Source organism: Gallinula chloropus (assembly GCF_964237585.1).
Source record: "Gallinula chloropus genome assembly, chromosome: 5".
Lineage (NCBI taxonomy): Eukaryota > Metazoa > Chordata > Aves > Gruiformes > Rallidae > Gallinula > Gallinula chloropus.
The window spans coordinates 21077518-21094123 of NC_140090.1; the positions used below are offsets into that span (position 1 = coordinate 21077518).

The 16606-nt window shown below is 39.0% G+C and overlaps 1 protein-coding gene across 1 annotated transcript in view; it reads right to left on the minus strand.

Moving 5' to 3' along the window:
- Window positions 1-1070: 1070 nt before the first annotated feature.
- Window positions 1071-16606, minus strand: part of LRP2 (LDL receptor related protein 2) — a gene marked incomplete at both ends in the record, with an annotated part of 121204 nt that continues 105668 nt past the window's right edge. Inside the window, 14 exons of the mRNA XM_084265135.1 lie at window positions 1071-1238; window positions 2335-2406; window positions 2893-3000; window positions 3098-3217; window positions 6128-6257; window positions 9673-9793; window positions 9952-10019; window positions 10590-10680; window positions 11765-11884; window positions 12609-12788; window positions 13237-13457; window positions 14235-14363; window positions 15485-15650; window positions 16427-16570. Coding sequence (XP_084121261.1) covers window positions 1071-1238; window positions 2335-2406; window positions 2893-3000; window positions 3098-3217; window positions 6128-6257; window positions 9673-9793; window positions 9952-10019; window positions 10590-10680; window positions 11765-11884; window positions 12609-12788; window positions 13237-13457; window positions 14235-14363; window positions 15485-15650; window positions 16427-16570 — 1838 coding nt within the window. The remainder of the gene's footprint in view (window positions 1239-2334; window positions 2407-2892; window positions 3001-3097; window positions 3218-6127; window positions 6258-9672; window positions 9794-9951; window positions 10020-10589; window positions 10681-11764; window positions 11885-12608; window positions 12789-13236; window positions 13458-14234; window positions 14364-15484; window positions 15651-16426; window positions 16571-16606) is intronic.

Genomic DNA, 16606 nt, shown 5'->3' on the forward strand with positions numbered 1-16606 from the left:
CCTTGGCTAATTAACAGAAAATCTAGCAAGACGTACAGTAGAGTATGACAGAAAGTTAGGGAAATAACCAGATAACTATAAAGACTGCATTAGTAGAAATTGTTTCCCTTTCTATTAACATCCACCTCAGGAAATAAATAGTCAATAAAATTAAATTTTCATATTAAAAACCCTGAATAATTTCTTAAATGAACCAATATCTTTCATACTTTGCTGTTTGGAAATAAGCCATTATGGAAAATTAGCTACTTAAAATTTAATAGTACAAATTACTTCCAGAGATCCCAGCCAAGAACAGAGCTATTCCATTGATGAGCAGGAGAAAATCTCATTAAGTACTCATAGCACTAAAATCTAAATATAACAGATCTTTTTAAGAACACTATTAATGGAACAGTGTTAATTGGAACCTAGAGGAAAAGTACGTCTTATGGATTGAGAGGAAATTATTTTATCTAGGCAGTTAAAATTTTGTAAGAACAACATTTTGCACAGGTAACCATTCAGCATAATGATGCTGCATTGACTCTTCCACCTTTTGGTTTACACAAGATAAAGAAAGCCACCCATTTTTACACTAGTAGATAAAATAGGTGGTAAAGATGCCTGGAACACCAGTAGAAGTTTTAAAAGGTGCTGTTATAAATACACTAACAATCCTGTAAATCAGTAATGTTCCTATATTTGCCTTGTTCAGTTCTTTTTTAGTTTAAACATTTATATAATGAATTTAGCCCTAAAGGTACAATGAATTCCATACAGATTTCTACTAGCAACATCACCAAACAAGATAATCTTCCAAAAATTTACAAATGTACAATATATTTATAACATTACTTTCAGACAGCTTCAGTGCAAAGATATACATATAGTACATCATGATATTTGTTCATAAAAATAGAAATTGGCATTTGTCAAAAAACAAGGCATAGTTTCAGTATACACCTCCAGCCATTGGCTGAGACACGTATACATTTTTATAAAGCATTTGAATGTGAACCTTACTTTTCTGTTTATAAAAATATATGTGCAAATGGATGTGACTAATTTTCCCTAAATCAGTTACCTAGTTATACCACAGAGTCCTCTTTAACAAGATTAGCAGTGTCTTTAAATGTATCCTCTGTTGCTGTATAAGCTAATCCTTGGTCTCTCCTTAGAGTGATCTTGGGAGGCAGTGAAGGAGAAGGAGTAGGGACATTTTCTCTGTCCTGTTGCTGTTCTTTTTCCTTTTCCATCTGAAACAACAATCAAAAAATCCAAGTTTACATTCTAATCTACAAAACATCCAACCTGAACTTTCAGAAATGTTTAATACACATCCAAGTATCTTGCTCAAGTCAAACGTCATGGTGTAAGTTACTTCTGCAGATGACTGCCTAGATCAAAATTAAATGCTAATTTCATCTCAGACAGCACAGCTGAGTAAATACACTACTACAAATTTACTCCACACACTAGGACTTCTATTTTAATGCTTAACGTCAGCAGTAGCTTGGTATGTCTATATGCATGTACATGAATGTAGACAACTGTAGATGACATTGGCACTAATGATGTTCAAAATGTCTACATTCGTGTCAGGGAAATGAATCCTTGGCTTCCTGACATCTCTCTCTCTCTCACCTTGTTCAAGCATTAGCAACCTAAATTCTTCACAAAAGGCAGCTAAGGTTTAGTCCCACAGACTGTGGGATTGAGGTTCTTAAGTCATTTAGGTCATCCAGAAATTTTAAACTGTAAGATGAAAAGAGCTGGAATTACTGGCTCAAGTCATGTAGAACTCCAAACCTGCATACCCAAGGCAGGAGGAGAAAATTCCTCCAGCACATACCACCTGCTGGTACACCATCTGAAAAGAACTGTTTCATACAACCGCATGGATGAAAAAATAGAGCTGGTATAGAAACAGGACTGCAGTGTACAAAGCTATGACATTTGTGTGCAGTGCTGAAGCCAGGGCTGAAAGGGCAGAAACATACTTCCCTCCCAGTGCAGTGCCACAGCCTCCCATTTGTGCTGGGTCCCCAAACTATACCAGAATGCACCAGCACCTGAGATGCTGGAGCAGGCCACAGTGCTTGGGCTGGGAAAGCAGACATGTGGATAACGCAGCTGTGCTGCTTGAGCTGGATGCCTGCTGAACACCTCATTCTGCACAAGACTTTGTAACTTTTCTCCAAACCAGCTCAGTCCTACCTTGACCCGAGCTAGAAGTTCTGTGCTGCTTCACTTAGCAGCAGAATCTACCCAAAATCCTTATCCTATGAAAGCAAGAATGAATTCCAACAGTACATTAGCTGAAAAATAGAATTATACAATATTAAGCAATACCTCTGCATATATTGGGTTTTCAAAATTAGTGTTTTGTTTCATTTTTCTCTTGAAGAAACTCCACTTTGATTCCTGAAACATAAAAATTATTAGTGATTTACACCTTTTTCTCACAACTTCTTTGGAAACTAACATCACTGTTGTTGGATTTCACTTACACTGATGGCTAACTCAGTGATTTCAGCTATATGTTCTTACATAACCATGTTGCAATTCTAAGCATGGGACTCAACTTCCTTTTCTGCTAGATCACCAGTTACAGTTAATTTACCTAAAGCTAGAAAAATAGGTCAAACAGGAAAACAAGTCTTGAAAACAACACAAGAAAAAATATTGAATGGCATGGAACTAGAGCCACAGGTTGGCAGAGCTGTCATTTCAAAGCCCAGAGGTGTTTCTTAGTGTAGAACGCATGAAAATTTTCCTGGAAACAAGCCACCATCAGTTGATTCGTATGGATTTCAAGACATTAAAATGTATGAATAATCTATTGAGGTAATACTTTGATCTTGACTATGAAAAACAAACTAGGCAGCTTACAGGATTTCTATGTCCTACCTGAGGTGCACCTGTACTCTGAGGGGGTTCCTTCGAGCTAGCAGATATCGCAGAGGCATACACAGGATTTTCAAAGTTTTCATTTTCCTCACTACCAGATGCTACTACCTGTAGGAGAAGGAGGAAAAATCAACATTCTTCAAAGAAGAAAAAAAAGGTCACAAAGGAAAATGGAAAATGAAAGTCAAGTTTATGTTTCTCTTACATGCGTTGGACGAACAACTGTAACTGCACTGGCTGTGCTGGCTCCACCATCTCTGGTTGCATACATGGGATTTTCAAATGTGATTGGCTGCTTCCCTGACTCCACTGCAAAGTTTTCATTCTATGAAAAAAAAACCAAAACAATTACAATGCATCCATATTCCTAGGAATTAATTTATAGTCTAACTCATCATCTCAGGGAAGAACACGCGTTTGCTTTCACGCAGGCACAGACAAAACCTGGCACCTGTTAAAATCATAATATTAATTTGCCATCCGTTGTTTTACTCCCTGATTTAGCAGCCTGGATCATTGTTCCAGTATTACCCCATTTCTTAACTGAGCGAAAAAGCCCCTTGCATTTCACCAACTGACTCAAAGTATTTTACGTCGAGGAAAAATGACTCTCACAAATCTCACCTTCAACAATGAAGAGATATCAAAGCAAGTATAATCCCAAAATAAATATTTCACTTTAGAGACTTCAAAATTATGTACAAATTAATAAGCATTATCTGAAATGCAAAAGAAGGGGATTCATTCACTTTGTCCCCACAGGGAGTTTGCTATATTTTTTCAGCAATCCAGTAAGTGCATCCCATTGGTTATAACATACTAGTTATGTCAGAAATACAATATTTTACAGTTTTTAGCTTATCTCTTATTACAAAATAAATACTTTGTCCATGCATGAAGACCACTGTGGGGATAGCAGCTACTTTACACATACTGTTCCAAACTATCAGCTACAGCAATGATGCTTGCAGCAGGTAGGCAAAGGTGCCAAGTTAAATATTTCTTAAGAAAATATTTAGTGTCACAGAAGGACAGTGACCCTGGGCTAAACAGCTAAGCATCAACAGGTAGAATGAAACAGGGTAATGAAAACAAAAACCCTACCCAGACTCATTTGTCCTGCTCCTTGTCACAGTCCCATCACAGGCATATTGAGGAATAACTCAGCTAGTTCTTTAAACTTGTTTTATTTCTACAAACCACAGCTCCATCCCATACGTGGTACTATCAGAATATATAGCTATTTACCATACAGTGAATTTCTGTCGGCTCCCTCTAGCCTCGTTTGGCTAAGAACGGCCACACTGAAAGGTATCCCTCTAACATCTACTCATACATGTGTGATGTTAAAATTTTAGGAGGCACACCCCACAGTTTTTGTTGCCATAAGTCAAACCCTTTGAATTCTTTCCAAGTAAACTATATAATTGTCTGTTTATACTCTGAATACATGGGGAGAATTAATAGCACTTAAGTATAAATAGCCTAAGCCAGACTTGTTATTAGGAATGTAAAAACTGCATCAGTTGGACTTCAGTATGTCAATATTAGGACAAAAAATAGAACTTACTGTAAAGTTTTTAATGCATAAAAATGTTTTGAGGCGATATTCAAGCCTAAAGTGATTTTCACAGTACTTATCAATATGTTCATATGGTTGTTTCATCACACAAGCTGCCTAGTTCTAACAAAATACGTGCTGCTTCATCTAGAAAAAGGTCATATACATGTTATGAACTTATCTTTACTGGCTGTTTCATTACATATTAATTTACTGTTGGTTCAGTCTGTAATTTAACTTTAAAAGCTACGGGAGTTTCCAGTGTAGACTTTGCAGCAGGTGAGTGCTGACAGCCAATACAGCTTTACTAAAAGGGCAAATGATGCCTATCAAATTTAGAGGCCTTCTACAACAGGGTTACAACACTGGTGGATTAGGGAAGAGTGACTGATATAATTTACCTGGACTCGTGGAAAGCATTTGACACTGTCCCTCATGACATCCTTATCTCTCCAATTTAGAGACATGGATTTGATAGATGGACCACTCAGTGGATAAGGAATGGGCTGGATTATTACACTCAAAAGAATTGTGATCAATCATTTGACATCCAGGTGGAGACCAGTGACAAGTGGCCTTCCTCGGTGGTCAGGATTGGGATCAGCACTATTAAACATCTTTGTCAGCAATTTGGAGAGTGGAAACAAGTGCACCCTCAGCAAGTTTGACAACAACACCAAGCTGTGTGGAGTGGTTAACACAATTCTTCACTGTGCGGGTGGTGAGGCACTGGCACAGATTGCCCAGAGAAGTTGTGGATGCCCCCTCACTGAAGTGTCCAAGGCCAGGCTGGATGGGTCTTTGGGCAACCTAGTCTAGTGGAGGGTGTCTCTGCCCATGGGAGAGGGGTTGGACTAGATGATGCTTAAGTTCCTTTCCAACCCAAATCAGTCTGTGATTCTAATATAAGAATATAATAATATATATTATTATAATTTTTGCATAGTAAGCTCTTATATATATCATAATATAAGAGCTTATTATGCAAACATAAGTGTGATCTGTTTCCTTTAAGTAAAAAAATCTTCTGTTCATTATACTTCCTGTGGTAAACAGGGGAATAGTTTTTCCATGGAAAAATTACACAGTAGAGGAAACACAAGGCTGTGCTATTTCTCCCATGTGGATAACAAAACATGAATGAAGTAGATTTAATGATATCTCCAAAATTATTAAACTATTTGTTTAAACTCGGTAAAATAAGAAACAGTCCAATTTATCAGTTGTTGTGTGAAGTAGTGGATCCTGTGGTTAGACCTTGGTTTTACCTTTGAAGTTTCCAACATACAGTCTGGATCTGAAAACCACACATCCTAACCTGTTCTACGGAACACAAAGGCCCTCAAAAATTTCTTATTACAATATTTTCATTTGCCTACTAATTCCCTACATATTCCATGAATATGCTGAATTAGGAAAGGGAGTACTTGACTTAATTTCTATCATATAAATCTTAAGTAAAGTCACATTATTTTGAAGAACAGCCTGCATTTGTCCTTGTCTTCAATTTACAAAAATCCTCTTCAGGAAATTATGAATCATGTGTTCTAGAAAATGAAGTGAACAATTTATCATCATCTTGCTATCTTTTTACATAAAAGATTTCCCTCTATCAGCTTAAAGTGACATTAAAAGAACAGAATTAAAAAAAAAAATAATCAGAATAAACATTACCATTTGCATTGCTCTGTCTATAGCAGAGTCTCCTCCAAAGCCAGCGACTCCTATGTCCATACTCACATCTGCTCCAGATCGGAATGTTACCCCATTGCCATTTTCAGTAGATTTCACAAGACTGCTTAAGCTTAAAAAAGAAGAGAGATAACAGATCATACAGAAAGAGATCTTATAAAGCTGATTCTTCTAGTTGTTCTTTCAAGTATAAATATAATTTGGAATTATTACTGGCTACAAGTAAGCAAGCAGGGGCACTGGAAGTACTATTCTTGCATTAGTTTAACAGGTCTTCTTAACCTAAGTAGGTTGAGTTCATTCTGAACAGGTTACCTTTATGTTTGCTGATGTAGAGATCAATTGAACTACGTGAATTACAATTCCCACAAATTTACCTACACTTTGACTAGTCTTACTTCAGTGTTGATTTACAGGAAAATGCATGAACTCACTCAATTATTCAAATTCATTAAAATTTATTTTGAAAAAAATGCAGCTGAAATAGCATATAAATTTGTGGGTATAATTCCAACAATACCTAAAGATGTTTATGCTGTTTCCATATACACAAATGTTCAATCTGCATATAGATTTACACTAACCACAAGTTCACATTAGATTTGCATGAGAAATACTGGAAATGGGCTGAGAGAACATAGTCAGGCTCAAAATAATAGGAGCAGTGAAAGTTAGTAGTTAGATGCTGGAACTTCTACACAGAACTCTTAAGCACGCAACTCCCCAAAAAACATGCAACTCTCAATTCACTGCAGAGTTAACTTTTTAGTTCATTTTGTCAAATTTGCCTGTCTTAAAGGAAGACAGAAGCATTGAAATAATCTTTCCATTTGTGTGTCCTCATTCGAGCTGGCTTGTGCTGAAACTCTCCCCTATCACAGAATCACAAGGTTGGAAGAGACCTTTGAAGATCATCGAGTCCAACCATTCCCCCATCCTATGCTAAACCATATCCCTAAGCACCTCATCAACCCTTTTTTTTAACACATCCAGGGAAGGTGACTCAACCACCTTCCTGGGCAGCCTGTTCCAGGCCCTCACAACTCTTTCAGTAAAAAATTTTTTTCTAATATCCAATCTAAACCTGCCCTGGCACAGCTTCATGCCATTTCCCCTTGTTCTATCTTCTGTCATCTGGCTGAAGAGACCATCGTCCACCTCTCTACAACCTCCCTTCAGGTAGTTGTAGGTGGTGATAAGGTCTCCCCTCAGCCTCCTCTTCTCCAGGCTAAACGTCCCCAGCTCTCTCAGTCGTTCCTCATATGATTTGCCCTCCAGCCTCTTCACCAGCCTGGTTGCCCTTATCTGCACTTGCTCAAGGACCTCAATGTCCTTTTTATGGTGGGGAGCCCAGAACTGGACACAGTACTTGACGTGTGGCCTCAGCAATGCCGAGTACAGCGGCACAATCACCTCCCTAGACCTACTGGCAACACTGTTTTTGATACAAGCCAAGATGCCATTGGCCTTCTTGGCCGCCCGAGCACACTGCTGGCTCATATTCAGCCTGCAGTCAACCAACACCCCCAGGTCCTTCTCTTCCTGACAAATCTCCAGCCAACCTCCCCCAGGCCTGTAGTGCTGCATGGGGTTGTTATGTCCCATGTGCAGCACTCTACACTTGGCCATGTTAAACTTCATCCCGTTGGCCTCAGCCCAACGGTCCAGTCTGTTCAGATCCCTCTGAAAAGCCTCCCTACCCTCAGGCAGATCAACACTTCCTCCTAGTTTAGTGTCATCTGCAAACTTACTGAGGGAGCATTCAACCCCTTCATCGAGGTCATTGATAAAGATGTTAAATAAGACCGGACCCAGGACTGAGCCCTGGGGGATGCCACTCGTGACCGGCCTCCAGCTGGATTTAGTTCCATTCACCACCACCCTTTGGGCCCGTCCATCCAGCCAGTTTTTAACCCAGCTGAGGGTCCACCTGCCAAGGCCAGTGGCAGCCAGTTTCTCAGTTAGAATGCTGTGAGAAACCGTGTCAAAGGCTTTACTGAAGCCCAGGTAGACCACATCCACAGCCTTCCCCTTGTCCATTAAGCGGGTCACCTCGTCATAGAAGGTGATCAGGTTAGTTTGACAGGATCTACCTTTTGTAAACCCATGTTGACTAGGCCTGATCCCCTGGCCATCACACATGTGCTGCATGATAGCTCCCAAGATGACCCTCTCCATGATCTTCCCTGGGACTGAGGTCAGACTGACAGGCCTGTAGTTCCCCGGATCCTCCTTCTGGCCGTTCTTATATATGGGGGTAACATCTGCCAGCCTCCAGTCAAGTGGAACTTCCCCAGTCTGCCAGGATTTCTGGTAGATGATGGAAAGGGGTTTGGCTAGTACATCTGCCAGCTCTCTCAGCACCCTTGGGTGAATCCCATCTGGCCCCATTGACTTGTTAGTATCTAACTGGCCAAGTAGGTCGCTAATCATTTCCTCATTAACCATGGGAATTTTGCTATTCCTATCCTCTGTGTCAGCCAGTTCCTGAGGATGAGTACTACAGTTGGTATGTTGTGCACACTCTTTACCAGTCGGCCCCACAGGCATCAGCTGATTTAGTTAAAAAAACCAACCCAACTTAAATCTTAGCTATGATTCCTGTATATGGACAAGTCCTAAGTTAAAGCTAACAGCCAAGCTATAGGCTTGAGTTAATTCTGCAGTAAAGGTCTGAGTTAACAGTTTGAAGAAGGATTGAGCAATGGCAGCAGAGGCACATTCATGGCAGAAATGCAAACTGCGAACCAAGCTTCACATACAAAATACCTTACATCTCCGTTTCACATGGCCTCATAACTTACACAAGAACTATTCTTGAACAATAAAGTTTGAGTCTGCACATTAAAATTTCTATTTGTTCATTATCTAACCATGCAGAAAATTTCCATTCAAGAAAGCAAGAAACAGGGAATCTCAGGGAGCAACTTGGAGTTCTCTTACAAACTCTCTGTCCTACAGGATTGTTCAACACAAAAATTTTGCCCCAATTTAAATATGTCAAATCATAAATAAATGTCATTACATCAGTGTAATCTTCAGGATTACGTTGAACTAAGGACCTGAGAAAGCAGTTACAGCTACAATGACATTACTAATTACAATGATTTAATTACACTGATTTAAGAGCTACTACTGAGAAATCGGTGTAAAGACTATGAAAATGCAGCTTTATGCCTTCAAAAACACATAATTTGCTTAAAAAAATCTGAAGCATCATATTTGGGCATCTTTTTAAAAAAAATTTAAAACCATAAGCAATACTTATTATTATTCCAGTTTTTAAAAAAAGAATGTATTTTTGAATGGTGTTTCACAAAGCTGGTATTCACTGAACAGTAAGACTGTCAGGAGAGCAGGAACTTACAAAAATCCCAGGTTTCTCATGCACCAGCAACAGACAGGACTTAACTACATATGGTCCATATTTTTAAACAGACAAATACAGGATTTTTCAGAAACTTTTAGAAACAAACATACATTTTCAGTGCATGGGCATTCCAACTCTGAAAGCCTTCAAAACATACCTTGGCAGTTTGGGAAGCGCTGGTAAAAGGGAGCCTGTTCGTCTGTAGTTAAAAAAGCCTCCAACCGCTAACACTCCGATTATTATGATTAGTATGACTGTCAGCAACACTGCTACTGCTGCTATCGAAGACAGAACAATAAGCAAACATTCAAGCAAGCATAGTTCAATGTAAAAAAGAGCCCAAAGAATTATAAGCTTGACCTTGAAAGGTATCATAGTGATGTATTATACATTCACCAGCTGAAAATATCAAGTATAATATATACTTGAAGCTTACTTGTTCCAGGAGGCACTCCCTTTGACAATCCTATTTCACAGTAGTTCCCAGTGTAGCCATAAGAACACCTGTAACGGTAAGAAGGACAGGTGACTGAATGGCTTGTCTGAAGTGTAGGATCTCAGCTTTATTGTTATATTCTGCCATGTTTATCTACATGCCTTAACTCCATGCTCAGTAATGATATGTTTCACTGATTGTAAAAATAATATGTGTGCTATCTTCACAGAATTACAAGTGGAAAAAAAAACCCCAACAATCAAAAGTGCAGAGTCAAAAAACTATAGTCACTGAAGTCAAAAGACTTGGCTTCAGCAGAGCATCGCTGGCACCTACTGGCTGTTCCAAGCTACATTTACTGGAATTTTTTGGAATTTTTAGGAATAGCCTTTTACTAGAATCTTCTGGGTTTTCAGCTGATTGTGGTTGGTTTGTTGTCCCTGCCCCCCCCAGACTGATGCATTTACATTGCTTATTTGCTATATTTTTATACATATACATGCTTTTCTGCAATTGTTACAAACATGCTACTGCAGACATGACATCTTCCAAAGCATTTCCAACACATTTCAAATCATTTATTTTGTGACACTAAATCAGCACAATCTTACTCAGCACTACCCTAACAACATACATACTTGCATTTTGGAAGGCCACTTTCATCTAGATAGCACGTTCCTCCATACATGCACCTGCATGCTGGTGGCATTGTGGGAGGGGATTCAATAGCTGCAAAATTTCAAAGCCACATATGTGTTATCAAGATATCAGCAACAAAAGAAATACTACCAGAGAGCATTTGATTTATCTCTAAAGAACTTGCAAACTTTTGCAAACTTACAAAGTTTACAAACTCACAGTCTACTTTTCATAAGCTTTGCTTTTAATGGCACGTGCATTTGTTGCTTTTATATTTATTCTTCTGCCAAATGAGCTTATTTTAACTGAAGTAAAACCTGTTCTTGGAAAGTAATGACTTATTCATCAAAAGTAGGCAAAGGCAACCCAAAAGCTGTCTCCCACATGCAATGCAGCCCACCACCGCCCCTCAAACTTGCAGACTTGTCCATTCAGAAAGCAGCAATATTTTTTCTCCTTTGCCCAGACTCCTCCAGCCAGCCAGCTGGAAGTTGCACAAAGAAGGCCCCAGTGTGATGCATTTACTTATGAAGAAAAACAGTTGGAAATGTGCTTACAGGAGTGCCCTCTAACCTCTCATACATCCTAACAATGAGAACAAGAGAAAAATACAAAGTCCTCAGAGTTTTCTTTCAAGATAGGGCCCCAGGTAGCACAGAAGGCTGTTGTTCTTTGTGCTAGTGTCTCCGCTGCACTGCGGGAACCCTGAAGTGCCCAAGTGGCTGTGCTGCCTGAGCTGGCCCAAACACAGAGCTACAAATGTCCTAATGCTGTTCTAATGCTGTCAAGTGAAAAAAAAACCAACAAAAAACCCAAAAAAAATCTTGCAGATGTATTAGCCATCAGTAAGAGCTCAGGATGTGCTGTCAGAAGTATGTAGTTTACACTGGAAAGGCTCTGGATCTCAGACACCATTATAGGCCATAAATCAGTCTGTCTCGCACTGGTAAGAGATTATAATACTTTTGTCATAAAATTTTAATCAGCCAGAGGTAAAGGAAGTCTGCCCCTACAGTGTTCCTTACAAGTAAAATCCCTTCAAGTAAACGGGAAACAAAACAGGGCAATAGAGAGGTTTTACAGGCTGTGTTTCTCAGCGTTTCTAATTCAGTAACACATTTGTGTTCTTAAAGAAAACCTTCGTTTTCATTTCCAGTTTGACAAATTATTCTACCTGCATCACACTCCGTGCTGCTGCCTTCTATGAATCGAGTCCCTTGAGGACAAGTGCAGGTGTACCCTCCTGGTCTCAGCAAGCAGAGATGGCTGCAGACATCTTTACAAGGATTAGGCACTGGAAAAGAAAAAGTTGTATCAGCAGTTAAATAACAAATTCAGCATGTTCCTGAGGTAAGACAGGGAAATTCCCTAGTCAGTGGAGTATCTCATCAATATCACACACCAAAAGTCTAACAAGTCCAGATCCATTTTTTGAAATAACTGATGCCCAAATACAACATTCATACCAAAACCTTTTCTCTGCCCGTTCTTACATTCTTAAGGGAGAGACCACAGCTGTTGGAAGCCAGTGTAGCACCAAAAAGATTCTGACAATCTCCAAACAACATACAGCTTTCTGATTCTGAAAGCTAAAACACCTTTAAAGATGGGTTCCTCTGGGCATCGTCCCCTGTGATCATTGTGAATATATCATAGGTGAATTTTCCCCTTTGGAGGCAGTATTAAATGTCCAGCACTTTGTCTGTTACCAGGATAAATTCATATTGTGACTGCCACTTCTGTGACATCTCCAAGATGTAGAGGAAGAGGAGAAATTTCGAAGTTATGACCCTGTCCTAAGAGACTCTAAAGAGCAGAGTGTGAGACTCCATTCTTTATTTCACTTTGAATATGCAGAAAATACTTGCCAACTTCTATTCCATTTTTAGGTTTTCAGAAATTATTATTATCACATACTGACAGACACATTTTTGGAAGATTACTAAGCTCTTTGAAAACATTCGTACCAACTTCAATCTCATAGCAAGGAATGACTTACCAGGATGCTGACTACCTACCTGACTGATTGTATCTATGCTGGTGATAGATGCGCACTTGAGTAAGCCAGGGATTTACAGTCAGCACTTTCACTTTTTCTCCACTTCCAAATTTATCTTTCTTCCAAACTTCTCCCCGTTCTTTAGCTATCCAATATAAATGGCCTTCAAAGACATCGAGGCTGTAGGGACTGCCTACTTCTCAAAGGAACCAAACAATGGACTGTCAGCAAGCAAATCTCTAGCAGGAATGATAAAACCACTCTTCTTCTTCAGCTTAGATGTATCATCTATTCCTTTTGCTTAAAACATATTTGCAGCTATGGATATGCACCCTCATATGCCTGACCACTTCATGCCACCGTGCTTGCAGACTGCTTAATAATAGACATAAAAAAGCATTAATCCAGTTTTGCACATTTTCCCCTATTTGAGTCACATAAATTATGTAAATTACCCTCAGGGAATCTGGTTAGCAGGCACTACAAGCTCTAAACCTGGTGTGCTATTTACCCTTGCATAAAGGAGAAGAAAACACTACCAAGAGTTACTCTTTGAAAATGCTCCCAAATCTAGCCCCACTTTTGAAGCCTGAGTGCTTGTTAGTATACATCTTGGTTACTATTATATTAATTGTGTAAGTGCTTACCTCCACGTAGAACTATGGTTCTGTCTGTCCCATCAGGTCTCATGGATTCGATAGTATTTTCTTTAGAATCACTCCAATAGATCCTATCATTGTTCAAATAATCAATAGAAAGACCTGTTGGCCAGCCAAGGTCTTCAGAGACCAGAGTTTGTCTTTGTTGTCCATCCATCCAGGCACATTCAATCTTTGGCTGCCTCCCCCAGTCAGTCCAATACATGAGCCTGAAAGGACCGAAACAGAATTTAATATAGTTCAGAATTAGGTCACCATGACTATCTTTTGGAGTTTGACGGAAAAGGCCGGTTGCGGAACCATAGAGCTGTTCAGCAACCGATGATCTGCAGATGTGATCAGGAAAGTCAGAGTTTACTCAACAAGTTTGTTTCAAGTGCAGAAGATAAATACCAAAAGAACGTTTGCATCTGTGTCCTGATTTGGAGACAGAGTGGTTTTAATGACAGTTCCTTATTCTCACTGGAAGAAAGATTACTGTGAATACTCAACATCCATCAGTCACGATAAAAGCTGCAGAGCTCAGCTGACTTCAGGGAGTTGTGTTGCTTTACTCCAGCTGAGAGAAGCACATATCACATCTGGTGATCCATCATATAATACCAGATGTAGCAAGCACAGCTGTTGAATGTACCAGTGCATTTACATTGCTTTCCACTGTGAATGAGGCTATGTCTGTATTGCACGGAGCTGGTAAAGAAACATTCCTGTCAATCTCCCTGTCTCAGGAATAAGAGAGAAATTCAGTGGGCAGACAATACTGTAGAAAGATCTTTATTTGGGCTACCTGGTGTCATCCACACAAGCACCCAAATGAAATCTAATCCCAAAAAACTGTCCCATGTACACTACTTTCCTAACGTTAGTAAAGGACGAACTCCAGAAGCATTCCCTTAGTCTTTCCTGTGAAGTTTATCATTGAGGGCTTTTTTTTTTAAATACTAAGTGGCATTTAAACTACTCCTGTGAAGTCCTGTAGTACTTACCCACGTTTTGGATTGACAGCAATAGCTGCTGGTTGATCCAGTAGAGAAAAGATAAGCCATTTTCTGTACCGTCCATCTAATTTTGCCACCTCAATGCGATTAGTCCCTGCATCGGTCCAGTAAAGATGTCTGAATTACATCAAACACAAAACATTCCACAATTAAATACTTTATAATTGGGAGATTTAAAAAAAAGCTTTTTAAGAAGAAGAGCTGTATCAAACTTGAACAAAATTAATATGATGAAGATTACATCTGAATGTTTTCAGTCTGGAACATATATATAACCCTATATATAGATAAGTGTAGCAAATGTGATCTATCAGATCACTAGTTTTCTCCTCTGACAGAGTTTCTGCAGCTGCCTCTGTTCCCTGTCAAATAATTTTCATTAGTGGGCTGCTGAGAACTTTCATTGTTACTTTTAAGCACCAGAGGTGACTAATAAGGATCTTTGATGATTCCATTTTCCAGGAGACAACAAGGTTCATTACAAATAAAAATTTATTTGCCAGGTAATTTATGTGGCAATTCTGAAGTATTGTGCTTATTCATCCACAGCTCCTCTCTAGGCTTTTGTCTTCTGACAGAGATGCTAATGAATAAATTGTTACCACATCAGATGCAAATGCTTCTAATCCTTACAAACAGGGTACTCAGTCTACTCTGCATTGAATTCTACTTACCTTTATCATCATGGCTTTATTATTTTTTCACCTTAGTTAAAAAATGTACTCCTCATTGTGCACTCACTAACCATGCCTTGCCTTCTGAGAGAATAAATTATCTCATAAATCGCTTGGGAATGTCAAAAAATACTTCTTTTTGCAGAATAGGACTAAGAGACTCAAACCATGTGTATCACATTTTCTATAACGTGCAGACACTTGCATATGTTTTTTTACAATATGTTTCAACGCTGATTCTGTAATCACTGTGACACTTAAGTAGTGAGGATGCTACCCTCACCAGGATGCTGGTGATATATACCCCCCACATCCTTGCACTCATGACCATGTAGATTTGTGAGTAGAAATTCAGACACTCCCTACTGCTCTGAGGCATTTGCTTTTCAGGGTGGTCAGCAACTCCCAAAGCAAACAGCAAAACAACTTAAAGGCCTATATTCTTCTGAACTACCTTGAGACTGAACATCATCAGAAGGAAGAAGAAAGTGGATTTTGCACTGCCTGATCAGACCCTTGACACATTCAACATGCAGCATTTCTCTAACTTTTCAACGCACTTACCTTCCAACCCAGTCAACAGCTAACCCATCAGGATTAACGATGTATTTAAGATTCAAGTCAACTTCCTTTGTAGGATTATTCCTACTGCTGTCAAAAGTGGGCAAATAAGCACGTTTGATGGCTCCAAACTCAGACCCCTGTCCCAGAATGCTGAAGTACACAATACCTTCAAAAAAGATGGCAAATAATTTTTAATGTCTAAATACTCCATATTTTTAGAAAATCTTTCTGAGGCTCTTATGTGAAGATACCAGACCCATTTATTTATTAATAACCCAGAGTTTTCTGTTCAATTAAATTACATTGTGTTAGTGTGCAATTTTTTAAGCCATTCAGCATAGGTAAAACGCACATATAAATTAATCTTGATCTAGATTATCAAGAAAGATGTATCACATTTATCAAGAGTGGAGGGTCTTGGTTTGGAAGCCTTTGCACATGATCTTCACAGTAATTTAGATTCTCATGACCCTAAGGATCAAGTATGGCCCAGGACACTGGCACCGTGAAAAAGTCAAAAGCAGAGAAGCTGATAAAGAGGCAAAGATATAAGCAAATATAGGGATCTACTGTCTATTCCCTCCTAATGCAAGGATTAGTTTTTGCAAAATTTTAACCAGGTTTAAGGACTGGCAGAGGCAGAAAAAGAAGGAGGTCATTTATAGCAATCTTCTACTATTCCATAATCTTAAAAACCTATGATTCCACAACTGAAGTCACACTGGAACAAAAGGAAAACCAGAATAAAACCTAGCTACACAAAATTAGAGTATTAAAAGGAATGCTGGTGGATGACTAGAGGGGTCACATCCAAACGAGACCCAGCCAGTTAATCTAATTCAATTTTGATTTCCATTGTAAATTAAATACCTGTGCTGCAGAAATGCATCTTTTTAAACTGACCGTTGCACAGTTGAGTATTAATGTGCTACAGATACTCACTCAGTCCTATCCCTTCAGGGTCCCAGTCATAATCCAGAGCTTGGATACGCTCCTGGTTATCAATATAGTCAGAGTACTGTTCTGATGAGATATTGTACCTTCGAATCCGCACATTATCTGGCAGTAGCAACAATGGAGGATTACCTGGGAAACAATTGTGAATTTTACTTGCATATATTT